General features: G+C 46.4%; 1 protein-coding gene across 15 annotated transcripts in view; it reads right to left on the bottom strand.

The window, feature by feature from the left end:
* The window catches only part of MSI2 (musashi RNA binding protein 2), a 213,690-nt gene that overhangs the window by 192,465 nt on the left and 3,760 nt on the right, over nucleotides 1-17,465 (bottom strand). For all 15 annotated transcript variants that reach the window (XM_032130317.1, XM_032130318.1, XM_032130323.1 and 12 more), the window contains one exon: nucleotides 16,008-16,049. In XM_032130317.1, the coding sequence (XP_031986208.1) occupies nucleotides 16,008-16,049 (42 nt within the window). The remainder of the gene's footprint in view (nucleotides 1-16,007; nucleotides 16,050-17,465) is intronic.

The following is a 17,465-nucleotide window of genomic DNA, read 5'->3' as shown; positions in this document are numbered from 1 at the left end:
CAACAGCAGACAGCTTCAATATACATTTTACTTTCATTTGTCTGAGATGTTTGTGCCAAGAATCCACTTGAGCCTGCTCTTCACTCGATTAGGGAAAAAATTTGTTTTTAAAATGATTAAAAGCATAACACTGCCCAGTGTCATGTCCCCTTCAATAATCTTCAATTTGTGGGACTGTCTTTGAAACTGTAGCAGAGCAGTTTTACCACTCACAGCATATATTTTCGATTTAGCAATCCCCACACTTCCAGAGGGGTTACCAGAAGGAAAAACAAATATCATTAACCCATTGATTTTAAAAAGAAAACCAACAAAAAAGCCCAACGTTTAGCTGTTTTAAGTGAGAATCAGACAGGCGTGAACGCTAAAGAGGAGTTATGATTTATACACTAAAAAAAATTTAAAAAGAGAAAATTAAAAAGGCCGAGTGGAATTCCAACACCATTCCTTCAGCAGTGCACGAACACCTCAGGACACCGTGGCAATGCTTGTAGAGGACCCAACGGACTCTGCTGTGCTCAGAGGTGCCGAGTTATGCTTTTATGGAGACAAAAGGATGGGCCCCTGCATTCCTTCCCTTCACAAACCCAGATAAATTCCAGCCCTGAAGTACAGGAAATTAAAACAGAATAATAAACTCAGAAAAATGCTTCCACCAGGGAAGGAAATCCCGACCCAGTGCTTGTGCCCTGCAAAGAGTTAAAGCCTCAGCCCCAGCCAGCCCTGCTGATCTTAGTGCAGCTGCTACCTGCAGCCATGGCCCCTCAGTAGCAACACACAAGGGGAAAGTGCAATTTTGAGCTTCTCTTTTCATCTCTATGGTGACAAAAAGCTCTGCAGAGGGAAATCAGGGTGCCTTCCACTCAAAAGATTTCTCATTTTCAATGACGGCCTTTCACAATATTTTAATTAAATCTCTGGTGGAGAAGCTTTCAAGAAAAAAAAAATTTCAGATTGTGGGGCTCATTTACAACAACAGAGTTAAGAAGGGGGGAAAAATGTATTTCTACCATTTTTAAAACAGAAAGATTCTCTAGTTGAAGACTTGAGAATAAATCTACCAGCTGCAAAGTTTTACAAAACCAGCATGTGAAGGGGCCAGGAAGTCTTTCAGTAACAAAAACACTTTCTTGCATGTAGCGTGTCTCTGGAATTTTAGGAGGCTGAAGGACCACACAGCAAAGAGCCCTTTCCCACGGGGCTGAGCACAGGCCAGGCCCGGGAGAGGCACCGATGGGATTCTGGAGAAGCCCTTTTGTCCCCCTGCAGCACAACCACCATCACATCCTGCTCAGCAAGCCAGCAGCACCGAGGGGGTGTGAAGGCTGCAGGATAAAAGCAAGGCCATGGTGTTTATCTGTGTTTTTAGAAGTCAGTTCACTGCTACCAACAAAACACAGCGACACCCACGAGCTCCGAGGAAGGGGCAGGTCCATTCCACAAACCTGCGCACACCGCAGCCAGAGGACAGCCGGCACCCAGTGCTCTCACTGCCTCCCAAAAACCACGTTTCTGTGGGCTCAGGTGTGCCCATCCTTTCTCCTGGGCCCAAGACACGCCCCAGCAGATGTGCAGTCCCTGCCACCGGCAGCCTGCACCCCAAGGTGCAGCAGGTGAGTGCTGCCCAGCTCCACAGAGAGCGCCTTCTGACACAGATGGAAAAGCCCATCTCATGGAAAAGGGATGGAACCGCCAAAGAGGCACTGGGAAGTTTGTATCGAATCACAGAACAGATCCAGAAAAGCAGCAAGTGGCTGAGCACAGGAAGATCAGCTCGGAGAGGGTGGTTCTGCAGCCCTACAGAAGGGCACCACAAGTCCCACAGACACGGCACTTGCCCACGATGCCCATTTCACTCCAAGGCAGCAGCGTTCAGCTGGAGAGGCACAGTGCGGGGAAATGATGACTCTGCAATTAAAGCCTCCACACGGCGCCAAGAGACTCAAGTGTGTTAATAAACGTAAAGCTCTGGACAAAGCACTTTGCCTCTCATCCAAGCTCCATTGTATAATGTGGGAATAATACCCCTACTTCATCTAATATAATTGCTAAAAGAACATATTCCTACTGCAAGCTGTGGTGAACTCCTTCGAAAGCAGCGCTCTGACAGCGCAGCGCTTCTAAGTAGCTTGAACGACAGGACAAGCGCATTGTTAATTTAATTTTTTAAAGTTTAACAGGATACTGAAGTAAAAAGTCTAACGAGACATGAGGAAAGAAATATTCTGATCCTCTTTTTAAACTAAAAATCAGGGCGCAGGGAGCTGCAATGACACCCGAGCCTGGATGCCCTGAATCCCAGACCAGTGCCTTTGTCACCGCACTCAATAGAGAGCACAAGGGATTCAAGCCAGGCTGGCCACTTATCCAGCATTCCCCCCGCTGGCTGGAAATTGCTATTCTAGGAGCTATCCAATCTTTAACGACTTCTGGACTAGTCTGCATTTGATTTCAGGGCAAAGGCCATGCCCAGAGGGAGACCCCTCGAGGAACTCCTCCCTCCAGCTCTCAGGTCATTTTTAAGGCCATCTGAAAGAAGACAACAAAATCGTTTAGTGCTCACACAGGCCAAATTTCAAGAGCTCTAAAATGAAATACAACCTTCTTTTCATAGCCACCAACAGGCAAAAAGTCTGTTCTCAAAAATAAAACATTGGGGCAGGGGTGGGATCATTCAGGACCAAAGGTTTCTTTTAAACTGATGCAAACAGAATTGCTTATTTTTCATGTAAATTATTAATTTTTCTAAAATCATAATGACTACTGCAAGTCCAGCTACCTCTGTACGTAAAACCCTTTCCACATACAGATTTTCCTGGGGGAAAAAAGGCTTATCCCCACAAAGGAGTATGAAATAAATTGCTTTACTGAAGGTTAATAATATCCTGTCGCCGTGGTAAAAGACTCAATTACAAAACCTTCAGAAGAGCTCCCAAGGAACTCATCTGCCTGCAGTGACAGAGGCTTAAATAGCCAAAATACACAGAAAGGCTAAGCACTTCCCAAAAGAGAGGAAAAGGGGAAAAAGATGGGGGGGTTAAGTAAAAAACCTGGAAATTGGACACTCAAGCTTATAAAAAAACCCCCAAACACACACAACCACAGTTCCTCTCTGCACACACAATTCTCTATAATCTCAGCAAGAATTATGGCCTAGGGAGACCAACACTAATTTTAGTATCAGATTTATTATGCAGCAGGGAGCAGAAATCAGTCAGGCCCGTCTCTCGGTCCTAATGGGCAGAACTGGCTCACGCTCCAGGAAGGCTCTGCTGAAGAATAGCTCAGGCCTGGTGAAAAACAAAGCCCCTGGGGCTCCCCGAAGCACAAACACACTGCGTTCTTAGAAGCCACAATAAAACACAATGATACTCATTTCTGCTGCCAGAGGATCCCAAAGCCCAGCACCCGGCGCTCCCAGCAGAGCCGCAGCCACGGGCACGGCCGGAGCTCCTGCTGCCCAGCCTGCCCCGGGCACAGCCTCTGCCGGGCTGCGGGGCTGGAACCCGGCGGCTCTCAGCCACGGGGGGCAGGCAGAGGTTGAGGCACGGAGTGCTCACCACCACAGCTCCAGCCAAACCCTGCATCCCCTCTCCACGCCCACAGCAGAACCCCGGCTCCCCAGCACAGCTCTGTGCACGGGATGCAGTACTGCTGTGTACTCACACACATAGACCTTCCCCCAGAAAGGCACCAGCACCTCTGTATTCCCCATTTCCCTTTCTTGCCCCATACCACAGGAGCCTGCTACGGGTTTGGAAGCTCCGGACAGGTGTCACACAGGCACCACGTTCAGTCTGTTCCTCTGGGCACCCACCCGTCCCTTTTAAACATCTTACAACCTTCCCCTACGTCTGCCTGTGCCCTGCTCGGACTCAGAGCACCACCTGCACCATTCTTAAGATGCTTCAAATATCCAGTGAAGCCAGGCCTATCCTCAACAACTGTTTCTAATAAGCCAGTACTAGTTACAAAAGCCTTTTGCAGAGGGTTTCGTGACTGACTCACACCCATCTCCAGTGATGCAACATCCAGGCCACTTCCACATACGGCCTCATCACCTCTTGGGGACTGCAGTTCCTCACCCAGCAGTGCCCATGGCACAGTCAGGACACCTCAGCCCCAAAAACCCTACATCTCCCCTCCTCCCCAGCACCTGGGAACACGCAGCCCAGCAGAAGCCCCAGAACACATCAGCTTTGGAATAATCCTCTCCCAAGGCACCAGCGATTCCCTGTTTCGAGTACTGCAGAACACGTGAGCAGCACTTCTGTTTTGCACATCCATAAAACAAGGGTGATGGCAATCACTTACCTCATCTCTGTGTGATGAGAACATTTAAACTAGTTTAAGTCATTTCAGCACACAAGTCTTTCGTGAAAGTAGGATGCTGATGTCTCCAGGAATGTACATCTAACTAACATTCTGAAATAAAACTTTTCCAAGAATGAGTTTTTCACTCACAGTTCACTCAAGACCAGAAACTTTCAAACCATCGCTATCTCATTTTACATTCGCATAATGGACAGGCAGGCACACGCCTCCAAAAACTGCACTCCCTATTCTTTGTCTATCTAGGCACTTGGCTAGCAGATTTCTGGTTTTGTTTTTAAAATGCCCTTGAGTGTATTAAGCAATTTAGAAGCTTTGCTTTGAGCTGCTCTAACAGAAGTTAGGGGATAACTCCTGCTAACTCCAACAAAAACAAAGACAATCATCACTAAGAAATAAAGAAAACTCCATAAAAAACATACACGATCAGGTCTGTTTTTCACCTGGTCCTAGCTCAGTGCAAAAGTAAATAAAAAAGCAGGCTTACAAGTTTTGGATTCCCCTGTATCATTTTCCTCCTTTAAAATGGCAGTCTTTTGCCTCAAAATTTCAGAAAAAAAAAGGTAAAAAAAGCATAACCAGTCTCCCACCCAACAAGTGCCTCCCCTACCCAAAAAATCATCCTCAAAACAGTTACCTTCTTATAGCTCAAACCAGCCCCGAACCATCCTACGCTGTTCGTGAAGAGACCACAGCAGTTCTGACTCCTACCTCACCTCCTCCACTGACTACCTTCACCCAGAGCACCTGACTGCAATCAGAATTAGGGGGCCTGAAAATTGCTTTCAGCTGACAGGTTTCAGGTTTCACACCTGCCTAATCAGCACCACAGCAGGAGGGCAACGGACAGGAGAGATCAGCAGACCCTCCTAACACTGGCCTTGATCAGGTAAACGCAAACCACCTGTGCCCAATCTTGGACTCACCAACCTCAGTGCAAAATCCAGAGCTCTGCACACGCTGCTCCTTCCACTGCTTCGGCTGCCCAGCCACCAAACTACCTCTTCCTCCCTCTGCCTCTTCACAGCCCAGAGCACATTTTCACCTGCATAACCAGCACCAATAATCAGCCAAGAAATTCAGGACTTGCTCTCTGATCTCTGTTCCACCTCAAAAAGTGCTTGGCAGCATCCATTTGTCTGCCTTGATCCAACAATCTCCAGTTCTCAGGAATGCAAGACAAACAGGGGCTGCTGCCCTTCTCTCAGCTGGAGCCAATTTAGAGCATTTCAAGGAAACACACCAAGGCACTCTTCAACGATGAAGGGCTGCACCTGCCCAAGACCTCTAAGAACATTAAGAAACAGCAAAAATTCATCTGACCATGTCCATGTAAGAAGTTTACCCTGTCTCTGCGTTCCTTCAGCTGCAACCAGGATAAGATTCATGAGTAATGTGTTCTGCAACAACACTTGTCCTCTCCTACCTGTTTCTCTCCCTATCACTTTCAAATGAATTGACACTTTATGTTACTTTCCACATACTACAAGAGCATAGCACCAGATGAATAATGTTCTGCTCACACTATCATAAGCTTCATGCGTTCAGATAACAGTGATGGGGACTATAAAGGCACAAAGACAGATAATCACTGCTTATGTCTGCAATTATAGTTCCAATAAAGCTTCTTCATGGCTCTTTAGCACTAAGGCTTTTGGACTGGTTACTGAATTGTTTTACTATTTTTTTCTATTCCATATTTTGTTCTTTTCCTATTGCATACACATGCTTAATCGAGAGAGAAGACAAATGCCTCTACTAAAATATCCACTGGAAATAACTACAAAAAGATGCCCAGAAATCTAAACTGACTTCTTATGGCTACCACAAAATCAAAGCCATGCTCACAAAACTTTGGGGGACTCATAACTGTGGAAGACTTTCAACTATCATTGTATTCGATCTGGAAGACTAATGACATAGTGGATGTGACTAGATGAAAAAGAGAGGGGGAAAAAATAAAAATCACACAAGATGATCACAATTCCCTCCTCACACATATACTGCCGAGCACATCACACACAGAACCTGCTGCTTCCATCCCAGTTCCTGGGATTAGGTGAGGCAGGAGTTCAGAGCACAAAAGGTGCTGCGGCAAGAGATTCTCCAGGTTCTTTTCACTGTCACCCACCCACCCCCACCAGGGTCCCAGGCAGGCTGGGGCAGGAAATGCCCCCTGACAGGCACAGAGGGGACAGAGGCTCGCGATCCCGGGGCAGCCTGTCCCCAGAGCTGCGCAAGCACATCAGGACACGCTCCCCGTCTGCACAGGACGGAGGCACCAGGGCAGCCATCCCTCCCAGCTCCAACAGGGAGAACGACAGGCACCCAGAGAGGAGCGGGCACGGCCGTGCCGCACAAAGGAGCCAGCCAGCTCCCAGGAGCCAGGCCTCGGGGGCGGAGGAGCGTCCGGCATGGCTGAGCGCCCGGCGCTGCGGGGAAGAGAAGCCAACGCTTATCTGGAGGCAGAGGCCTCCAGGACACCTGCAGTTCAGCATGCTTCCCCCTCTCCTCCTGTTACTGAGGGCACCAGGAGCAGCCCTGTGTCACAACGCGCCGCTGAGCCCACTGCAACCCTCTGCCGGGCTCCCCCCTTGCTCCCAGCCCCCGCGCTGGTTTGTAGCCATGAGACCGGCGTGAGCCATAATTCACACCACCAGCTACCTTTCACATGCTGTGGCCTCACGTCCTTATCTTGCTTCCCCCTCTCCAAAGTTCGGAAGCGCTGGCGTACGGCAGGAACCTCAGCAGTTACAGCCTCCACCACCCACCGGAGCGCTGCCACTCCAGTCACGGCTTCCCTTACAAAATTTGACAGTCAAAAGTCGTTAAAAACAACAAAAAAAACCCAGTTTAACCCCTCAAAGACAAGTCACATAAAGAGCTGGCAGTGTACAATGCTGCTCTGCCTCCCACACTTCCTCCCCAGCACCCAGGGATGCTGCCAACATCCCCTTCAGACAGAGGCAGCCGTTTACTGTGGTATCAAACCCGGTGTCAGGAAGCGGCTGCGTTCTCTGCCACACTGAGATCTTTGCATAATCCCCCGCTGCCCTTTTTTCTCTGACCCTTTATCTCCAGGCTCAATGGCAGCATCGGTACCAGGCCCACCAGGGCCTTATTTGGGTTACATAGCTACATGCGATGCCAAGACCAGAGTGACCAACAGTGACTCTGCTTCCTCAGCTCTCAACCCCAGCCAACATCGGGCCCAGGACATTTTCATAGCAGGTTTTATGAGGGTTTTTTCACCAGGTAGCATTTGAAGAGGGTACAGTTCAAATGGTTGGTGTGTATTCAGCAGGCCACCCATCCAGGGCCAGAGTCTGAGAGCTGACCTACAGAAAGTGACTGGGGAGAAAGATGAGCTGTCTGGTACAAATGCATCAATCAAAACAACCCCAAACACTTTACAGCAGAGACTTTTTGAGGAGAGGGAGCTCCTGCTCCAAGAAGCCAACAGTTTTTGCTGTAGTTGTCTCAGGGCTTGCTCAGTACTCACAGGAGAGATCTCTCAGGGATCCTGAGGACATGGCAGACAACAAGACCTGACACCACCCAACACAATGTCCGGTAGCAGCCCCAGACCAAAAGGTGGGGCAATACTCCCAATCCTCAGAAAATTCCTATCGTATTTCCCATCTCAGTATTACCTCTGGACTTCTTTTCAATGTTTTCTGTTCCCTCCCACAATTCATTGAGCACAACATGCTGCTATAGACTCTGTAGGTCTGCCAAATACAACAGCAGAAGCAGGCGAATTTCACCAGCAAAGGAACATCTTTACACTCATTTACAGCACTTTGCAAACCTTTGGCAAAAGGATAAATGCTCCATGTACATATTGAGCCCTGCACACAGCTCGGGCTCAGAGCAGGGAATCGCACCAACACAGCTCTGAACATAAATGATTGATAACACAGCCAAAAGGAAAACTAAACAGGAGTTTCACTCGTTCAGCAAGCACTGCAGAAGAATCCCTGGCAACATCCCCTTCAGCAACACCTTCTTCCAGCAGTGCAACAAACACCAAACCTGCCAGTGCTGAGGGCTTGCAGCTGGCAAGCTTTTGCCACAAACCAGGCCTCGACTTGAGCAACATCTCCCAGTCCAATGAGATTCACGGATACTTAGGACAAATGCTCAGCTCCTTGCAACCTCTTTTCACACCACACCAAATTACCCTTTGGGAAGATTTCTGAACAGTGTTTATTCAGCAATTGGGTAAAGCCTCCCCAGACTCTCTATCCAGCAGGCATTCTCTTTCCACCAGCATTCAAGAAGCTTAAAGTCTTGTCGGCACTTCACAGCTCCTATTTTAAATAAATCAAAACTTCAAAACACTTCTTCACCCTGTGCTCCTCACCTTCTCTTTGATGCAAAACTGACCCACAGAACAACATAAAGATGAGCTCTGAGTCAGGAATACTGAAACACTGATTAAAACAGCACAGCACAGGTTTGGGAGCACTACAGAAGAATTCTGTACCCTCTGGGCCACGCCAGCACTCCCAGGGACCCAGCCCTGAGCCAGGAGGACTGGAGCTGCACCAGGACCCACGTGCTCAGCCCCATCTCAGAGCTGTGTCGCACACAAGAAGGAAAATAAACCCAAGGGGACTTAACAACTTCAAACCCTGGGAACTACTTAATTCACCAGATATTAGTTTCTTTCCCCCACCCCACCATTTTTCCCTCCCACCTGTCAGGCCACCTCATTACTGTCACTCTGCATCAGTTCTTGCTACAGTAGTTTTCTTGGACCTTTGCCCCTTCAGTCAGCTTGAAACCTCTTCCCTATTGTACATCAGAGTCAATGGGAAATTAATGCAAGTCTTTGCTGGGGGAGGGCAGGGCAGAGGCAGCGATGCTTTCTGCTGCTGTCAATACTTCTTTTCCTTCACCCTTCCTGCCACGTACACTTCACCAACATATTAAGGAGCCTTGTCTGCATTTCACTGTGCTCGCTGAGCTCTCTGGGACTATTCCTCATGTGCAGAATTGCATAAGCCTTAGCAGGGTCCTTCTTTATAATACAAAGTTGCCAAAGTACAATCTTAATTTAAGCCTACTCAGTCACAACAATATACCCAGCTGCTGAAGTCCCGGCACAGGGAATGACTGAGCAGGGGAGAACAACTTCCCAACATTCTTCAGATTTTCTCTGCACTCAAAAAATAGAAGAAATACTTTCAACAGGAGAGTAGTAAAATGCCAAAGTTTAGAAGTAACTTATTAATACCGCATGCTGATCTGACTACAAAGATTCACGGTAACTTTCAAATTACTCAGCAAACCACAATTTCTACAGCAATAATATTGTAAAAATCATAGGCCATGTTGAAGACTAGAATTATTACAGAATTATTCCAGTGACTAAGGCAAACAGAATGTGTGATTTCAGGGCTAAAGACTAAATTAAGCTTCAACAATGATTTTTTTTTTTTTTTAAAGTCTGATGCTACACTGACCTTGTAATCAGTTTTTTGAGGAAACAGCAGATTAGTATTTTCTTGTGAGTGAGATCCTGTGGTGGAGGGGGGGAATATGATAGAGATGAAACTGCCTATCTCTGAAGGAGAAGCGATGGAACTGACCATATACAAAGTACTGTCAAATACACAAAGTAATCTTTTAATCTTTTTCTGCTACAGGCTTCACAGTTCAACAAAGCATTTAATAACGTGCTTTGCGTCCATGCTGATTCAGCAAAGCACTTACCCACATGCTTATGCCAACTTAAGTATATGCTTAAGTGCTTTCACACAATAGGGGCAGAGAAGATTCAGGCCCTGAGATGAACCATTTTCTGAAACAAATCATTTTTCCCTAAGATGACTGACTATTTACAGCTTCACTTTATAGCATGACCCAAAATGTGTTGAAAGAGAACACTAAAATACAACTGAAAAGTCAAGTAACTATTGGGAACAGCAAAGACTCAAAGTACAGCTTAATGAACCAGAATTGTTCTTTTTCCCTTCTCAGCACAATATGCATCTTGATGCACACACCCCACCTCACCCTGTTTCAGTAGCTCTCCTCTAAAAATAAGTTCCAAGTTCCCTTAATGCTTTGGGTTTCACAACATTTATGAGACTATCACCAGAGTCAACAGGCTAAAAAAAGAATCCATTAGCATTAACTGGCCTGTCACTGGCAGTGACAAATAAATGAATTTGATGGTTTTAGATCAGTCATTAGTAGACCTACCCCCGGGCTGATAAAGGCTCAGCACTTTGCAGAGGAGATGTACTCAATCTGGAAGCAGAGAGGGATGTACAGGGGTGTCAGCATGCTGCTCTCCTTCCATTTCCCTGACCTCCCTACCTCGGAACCTTTCCTGGCATATACAAGTGCACAAAAGTCACCTGGTAGACACCATTAAAAATAATCCAACAATACAGGAAAACAGAAAAAAAGTAGAACCTCCTTTTAAAAAAGTCCCATGTTAGAGAGTGTTCAATTTTAATTTTTAGTTAGCAGTATGTCAAAGGGAAGGAAAGTACATTAGGACTATTCTTAACATGAAAGACGTCCTTAGGCAATGAGAGTGGAAATACAGACATTTTAACAAGTACAAGACAGTCTGTGGGGATTCAGGACAACATGAACAATCTACCTGAGTGATTGGGGAGAAGAAATGAATGTTTACATCTCCAAAAAACAAGTTACAAAAATCCAGTTCAGCTCTTGTTTCTGACAGAACTCACTGCACTCCACAGAAGGCCCTGCACAGCCCCGTTCTCCTCTGGCTGCAGCATCCAAGGACACAGATCATCCTCCGCCTCAGCCGCACCGCAGAGAGCACAAACCCCAGCCCAAGGACAAGGGGTTTCAAACCCTGATCCTCCACTACCCGGAGCTGGGTTCATCAGCCAAGACTCAGACTCCGAAACTTTTCCATTGGACCATCCAATGCCAGAGGGAAGCAAATTCTAGGAGCAGCTTACCCTGGACAAGGGATTCACATCAAGGTTAGTTGAGCAAGACACCCAAACAATGGCTGTGGACCACCCAAAGAAATATCCTACACCATCTGGGAAGGACTTCATACTACTCTGCACACAGATGATACCACAATTATTATCAAGCTACACATCAATGCCTGATGCCAAGAGAAGGAAATACTTCCTCTCTTACTCCACCCAGACCTGCAAATGCAGGGGAATCTAGAAAGAATTAAAAAAAAAAAAAAAAAAAAATCATCGGGGAAAAAAGGTCTGACCTTGCCGCTCTTTACAGACTGGTGGGGAAGGAAGGGTGCCAGGGAAGGAAGAATCCTGAGTTCTGCTACTGTGTCCAGTTCACATTCTTTTGGGGAAAAAAAAAGAAACTTCAAAGTCTGCCTAGTATCTAAAACAAGATGGGAAGTAGTAGGACTAACCTGGAGGAGTTTACAGGCAGAAGCAGGGGAGGAAACAAACAGAACTCTTGATTTTCAAGGTCCATCATTTGCTTTGGAATAAAATCTCTCCCTGCTACTCTGTCTGAGGCTTATCAGACAGCCAAGGGACGCAGACACCCCACCCACAGTTAACTTAATTGGAATCAGACATCTAAATCCACTGGTTAGCTTTAAAAAAAATCCTAGGTTGGCCTGGGTGTTATTCCAAAAGGGCATGCCCTCCATTTGCTGCTCTGGAACAGGCAGCTTCACATGGCTTTAACCAGCAGCGCCTCACATGAAAGGAGAGTTGTTGACACTGCTTCTTGCCCAAGAAGAAGGACCAGATGTGCACAACTGCTCGGAGCCCACGTGCCCAGCCCAGACAGGAAACCAGGCTGGCCACGGGCATGGCTGGCACCATGCGGGTAACAGGGACTGGCTGGGGCACAGAGGGGCCAGGACAGTCCTGCACTGACCTCTGTGACAATAACACATCTAATAAAGACATCGGTGCCCTGCATCCCCAGCCCATTACCAAACAAAATACCTCCCTCACCCAATGAAGTCCTTCTGCTGTTTTGTGACCAAATGGCCACCAGTGTTCTATACCCAATCCACACAGACTAAACCCCAAATTAAAATAAGCAGTGGCCACCTGCACTCAGGGTCACCAGCAGAAAGGACACCAGACACTCCGCACCTGGTGCCAGCCCACACTAGTGATCCACGAGAGCAGCTCGAGCAGCAGCAGCTACCCTGTTTTATTCCAGGAAGGCTCCAGACCACAGCCAGCAGGGCACATCCACAGTGCTCATTATGCCACACACCTTACTACAAACAGCTCCAGCTTGTTGAACTGGGAGCAATTCCCAACCACACACATTATGCCCCTGTAGTAAGTGCAGGAAGAACGAGCACCTCAGTCCCACCCTGGAGGAACCTGAGCACAAAATACACCTCCCTGGGCAGCCTCACTAACTGTAAACTCTGGCTGAAGTTTTACCTGCCTCTGTTTCATACATGGCTCTGCACAACAAAGCATCCAAATTCCTAAACCAAGGACATTTTCATGGCCAAGGAGCTACTTCATTGACCGAGGCTGCTGTCCTTTCGCTCTTCAGGTTTGTTTTTTAAATAAATCCCTAAGGCAGAGGCGTGAGGGAGGAAATTGCTTACGTTTGAAAATATCTAATGAACATGTTAAATTGGATAAGGCTTCTCCAACCTAACAGAGCAGGTAACATCAGGAATGGCAGGCTACGTACAGTAAAAAGCCAAATTATTGCAGTCTTCAATATTCAAAAGGGGGTATAAAACTACTGGCGCCCCATCACTGCTGCTTTTTAAGGATTTTTTAAGTCAGCAGAGTTATAAATGATCTCCTTTTACAGAGTGCCTTCCAGCACTTGGAAGCAAGAGAGATTTTTATCAAGGAACAGCAGCCCCAAGGAAGGAGATATATATTCACCAGAATCCCAACGAGTTAAACCCTGCAGCAAATTTCCTAAAACAATGGCTTCAAGTCGTCCTGGCCTTCCCAAGGAGAGCAGGATTACACATCCCGGTAATCCACTGGAGGCAATCAGCGAGGATTTTCTGTGAGGGTCATTCTAAGGAAATCAGGGAAGAATGCTGGGCTGTTACAACCTGCCACTGCTTGCTCAGGAACCAATTTGCATCACCAGAGAGGTGTCAAACCACGGAGATGGGGTTTAAAAAGCCCGAAAGAAAGCGTTTTACAGGGCTGGGGTTTGAAAGGGCAGGGCTGGGCAATTACCGTGGATCAGGAGGGGAAGGAACAAGTGAGTGTGACCCCGCAGGAGCAGCACGGGCACAGGGGGTGGCAAAGGCAGTGGCAAAGCTCAGATGTGCCCACTGAGGAGTTAATCGTGCTGAGGAGGGGAAAAAGGGCTCCTCAAGGAAGGACGGGGATGGATGGAAGGAAGCCCGAGAAGGGGGAATGCACCCCCAGCCTTGCTTCCACCTCAGCCCCCATCAGTGCCAGGAAAATCACAGGAAAAGAAAAAAAACAAAACAAATCCCCATTTTGCTAAACATACCAGGAAGGAAGATTACTCAGGGGGAAAAAAAAAAACCAAAACAAAAAACAAATTCTCCCCTTGTACCTAGAGAGAGACAGAGACATTTCATTAAATGCCATTAATCTCCACAGACCCAAGCATTAGCTAGTTAATTAGACTAAAGTACAGTCACATTTTAACGCTGAGCATTCGCTATTCAACTGGGATAAATGAACAACTAAAGTCCAAAACCTTAATTCAGCATCTAATTAAAAAAACAGAAAACAAAATATCCAGATTATGAAATGCTTGCCAGAATAATACATCATAATTGATGTAAAATCTGCTCTTTATTGCATCTGATTTTCTCCAGTCTCCAAATTAGGCTGTTTTCAATCTTCAGATTTTTTTTAAGTGCCCCGTAGAAATCCCAACACTTTAGAAAGGACAAATGTGTAAAAAGTAGCAACAGACACTGCTGACCTCTCCAGAAAGAGCGAGCTCCTGCTAAGAGTGGAATTTGACGTCCATTCCAGCATTTGCCCCACACTTGAAAGATGTCTATTACCAAAAACCAAGGGAAAAAAAACCCTACGTGTAGAAAAACAAAGTCTCCTTTGTCAATACGACCTGATTTTGCATTCTTTAACACAAAAATTTAACTCGCTAGTATCCTCGATGTAAAACATGTCCTGGTTTTTTTAATTGTTAGAGAAGAAATCATATGGGATAGCTTAACGGCTCTGTTGTAAGCATTACAGACTTCTCCAAATAATACTGTAGAAACAGTAGAAACTGGCACTGAAGACAGTTTAAAATGCCAATTAACCTTTAAAAGGTATTGGGAAGGGGGATAGGGACATCAAGCACAAGATCAAAATCCTGGTAACTTTCAATTGTATATTACAGACGGCATCCATCCAACAACATAATCCAGAAGCCAGAAGCCACAAGCCCCACATGCTATAAACTCTTTGCTCAGTGCAGAAGCAAGCCAGGCACGCTATTATTCACCAGTGAGTTATTAGATATGTCCTAGGAAGAAAAGAACCTCTAAACATTTGCCCACATTAGTCTGGTTTTAAATTCTGTGAGCAGGCTATTGGGGTTTGTTCTCTTTTTTTTTCTTTTAAAGAACTCCCTAGCACCTCTCCAGTGCTATTGCCTAGGAGTTTTAAATGGCACAGGGTTTTTCCTAGATGCCTGTTTTGTGCAATATTTAACATCATGGTTCAACACACACAGTTACACTGCTTGCTTTCATGAGGGGCTGTATGCAGTAACAGTTCAGGCAGTTGGTCAGCTAGTTTCCCACCACCAACTTAAAACCACTTTTCCTTACTGACTTGCATCTACAACTTTGCAGCCTTTTCCTCCCATTTTTACCTGAAGACTGAAGTAGCCCAAGATGACAAGTGTGTACACAAGTGCCATACATCAGTTAAATTAAGTTTTTCCAATAGACTCTCAAAAACAAATTAAAAAAAGTCAACTACAAAAGTTTTCTTTCAGCCTCTGGCTTTCAAAATTCACACGCTGCAAGTTCGGCTTTGAGACTGATTTGTTTTCATTAGGCACAACCTAAAGAGCAACAGCCACTTGTATTCCACAGGCAGCTCCTCCAGGAGAAATGGCACCCAGAGGCATTTGGAGGGAGCGCACAGGCAGCAGCATCTGTGTCCCCACACGATCGCCGCGCCACTGCGAGGACTGGCCAACACCATCGCCAGAGGCCACTGCTCCAGCCAGCCTGACCAGCTGGACGCTCACATCTCACTGTTCCCCTGCTCTTGCAGAACAACACCCTGAGGCCCCCAGAGCCTCATCAGAAACTTGCCATCCAAGGCTTACACACAACTCCACACACATCTCTCGAGTTATACAAAAGAAAATTTGCAAACAATGAAGGCAGAGATATATCCCCCATCCATCACAACCACAGAACTAAAAGCTCAGCTCAAAACAAGCCTGAAGCTTGCACTTAATCCAAACACTCTTCATAAACACCAGGCACAACACCCTGCACAGAGCAGCTGTGCGGGGCTGCGGCAGCAGCTCCGGCACCGGTCCTGCCGTCCAGCCCGACTGACCAGCTCTGCACGGACACAGAGCAGCCTCCTGGGCCACAGCCACAGACTGATCCCCCCGAGAGCAGCACTCGGCTTTAAAAGCTTTCATTGCCAATTCCCCGGCTGAAACCCAAACTGCCAGGCAACAATGACTCTCTGTGTGCCTAAAATCCTATTATCGATCCTCCTACTTACCTTGGGCTGTGCTCGTCGGGGAAACGCAACTTTAGGGTCAATCTGAGGAAAAAGAAAGGGGAAATCAACAGGATAGCTTTGGTTGTCATTTTATATTATTTTGATTTTAAATCACTGAATTATTAATCCCTCATTTCTCAGGCTTGTAATTCAGCACACCAGGTCATTCAGCGCTACTCTGGAAACTATAGGTCACAGTCTGGGTTTGTCTAGGGAGTTTGGCAGGGGCAGGGAGATGGAAAGAGAGGAATAAAACATCTCTTCTGCACTTCTCCTCCATCATCATCTGGGCAGCAATCCCTCTGGGTGCTCAGGGAGCTCTAGATCAGTCTCTGGGTGCTGCCTCTACCACCAAAACTGCATGTAGAGGATTATCTGCATGCTCTGGATGTTGCACAGAAAGAGGGCCAGCATTCCTGACCAACATCTTAACTTGGTGGCTTTGACACCTGCACCTTCCTGCAGCTGGGTTGGGGGTTACTTTTTTCTGCTTTAACTGACAAGCAACACCACACAAAAAAGGAAAGTCAAAACCAAAGTAAAATTATTCCCATTTCAATTATTAAAACTGAAAACACTTGAAGGACTAGATCTCCTTCATAATATGCCAAACTGATCTGATTTACTCACTCTCAAAGAAAATATGTGATCAATGGAAAACTCCAAAGAGGAATTTCTGGGATGGGGTGGGAAGGGAGGAAAGCAAGTTACAAACGAGTTTCGTGTATGTAAAATATACAGGCATTTAAACCAGAAGAAAACAACTTCTTAAAAAAGGTTTTCCATTAAGGAGTTATTTGAACTATCCATGAATGAAGCACATCAACAGAGACAAAAAGAAAGGGGAAAAAAACCCTTGCTTTACCCCCCGCCCTGTTTTAAGATGCAGCGTTGGCTCCCCTTGCGCTGCATGAATTAGCGCATCCCCTCTGCATTCCAAAACGCTCATTCTGCACCCTCACACACAACTTCCACATAGGTCATCTCTAAAAAGGGACTCCTCTCCCATTCAAAATTACTTGAAACCAAAAAGACACCACCGCAGATGCAAAGAAATGGTACCCAGTGGTGTTTGGAGGGAGCACACAGGCAGGAGGCTGGATGTAAACAAAAACATCAGATCTTTTAACAAGTGCCCCCTCTAAATCACAGTAAAAACGCCTGTGTGCTGCTGGTTTCACTTCTGGTTCTCAGGCAGCACCTGCACACAGACATCTTCTACATAAAGGGTCTGGAAAAGGGTGTTTTTAAAAGTACTAGATCCTACCTAAACCGTACAACCTGCAACTGCTTTCAGCGTTGTCCTTGCCTGTATAACCAACTGATGCCACTAATGCTGATTGTGTTAAGCATATTCAGGAGGACAAGCTTTCTTTTAGAGTTTGGATTTGGCTTTTATTGTGTTCCTCCCTCCCCAGGCAAACCCTGATGAGGAAGAAGAGATGTTTCCATTTGGTA

The sequence above is a fragment of the Corvus moneduloides genome, chromosome 20 (assembly GCF_009650955.1).
Source record: "Corvus moneduloides isolate bCorMon1 chromosome 20, bCorMon1.pri, whole genome shotgun sequence".
NCBI classification, from domain to species: Eukaryota; Metazoa; Chordata; class Aves; order Passeriformes; family Corvidae; genus Corvus; species Corvus moneduloides.
The sequence above is the reverse complement of the archived record's forward strand: the minus strand, read 5'-3'. Positions and strand labels throughout refer to the sequence as shown.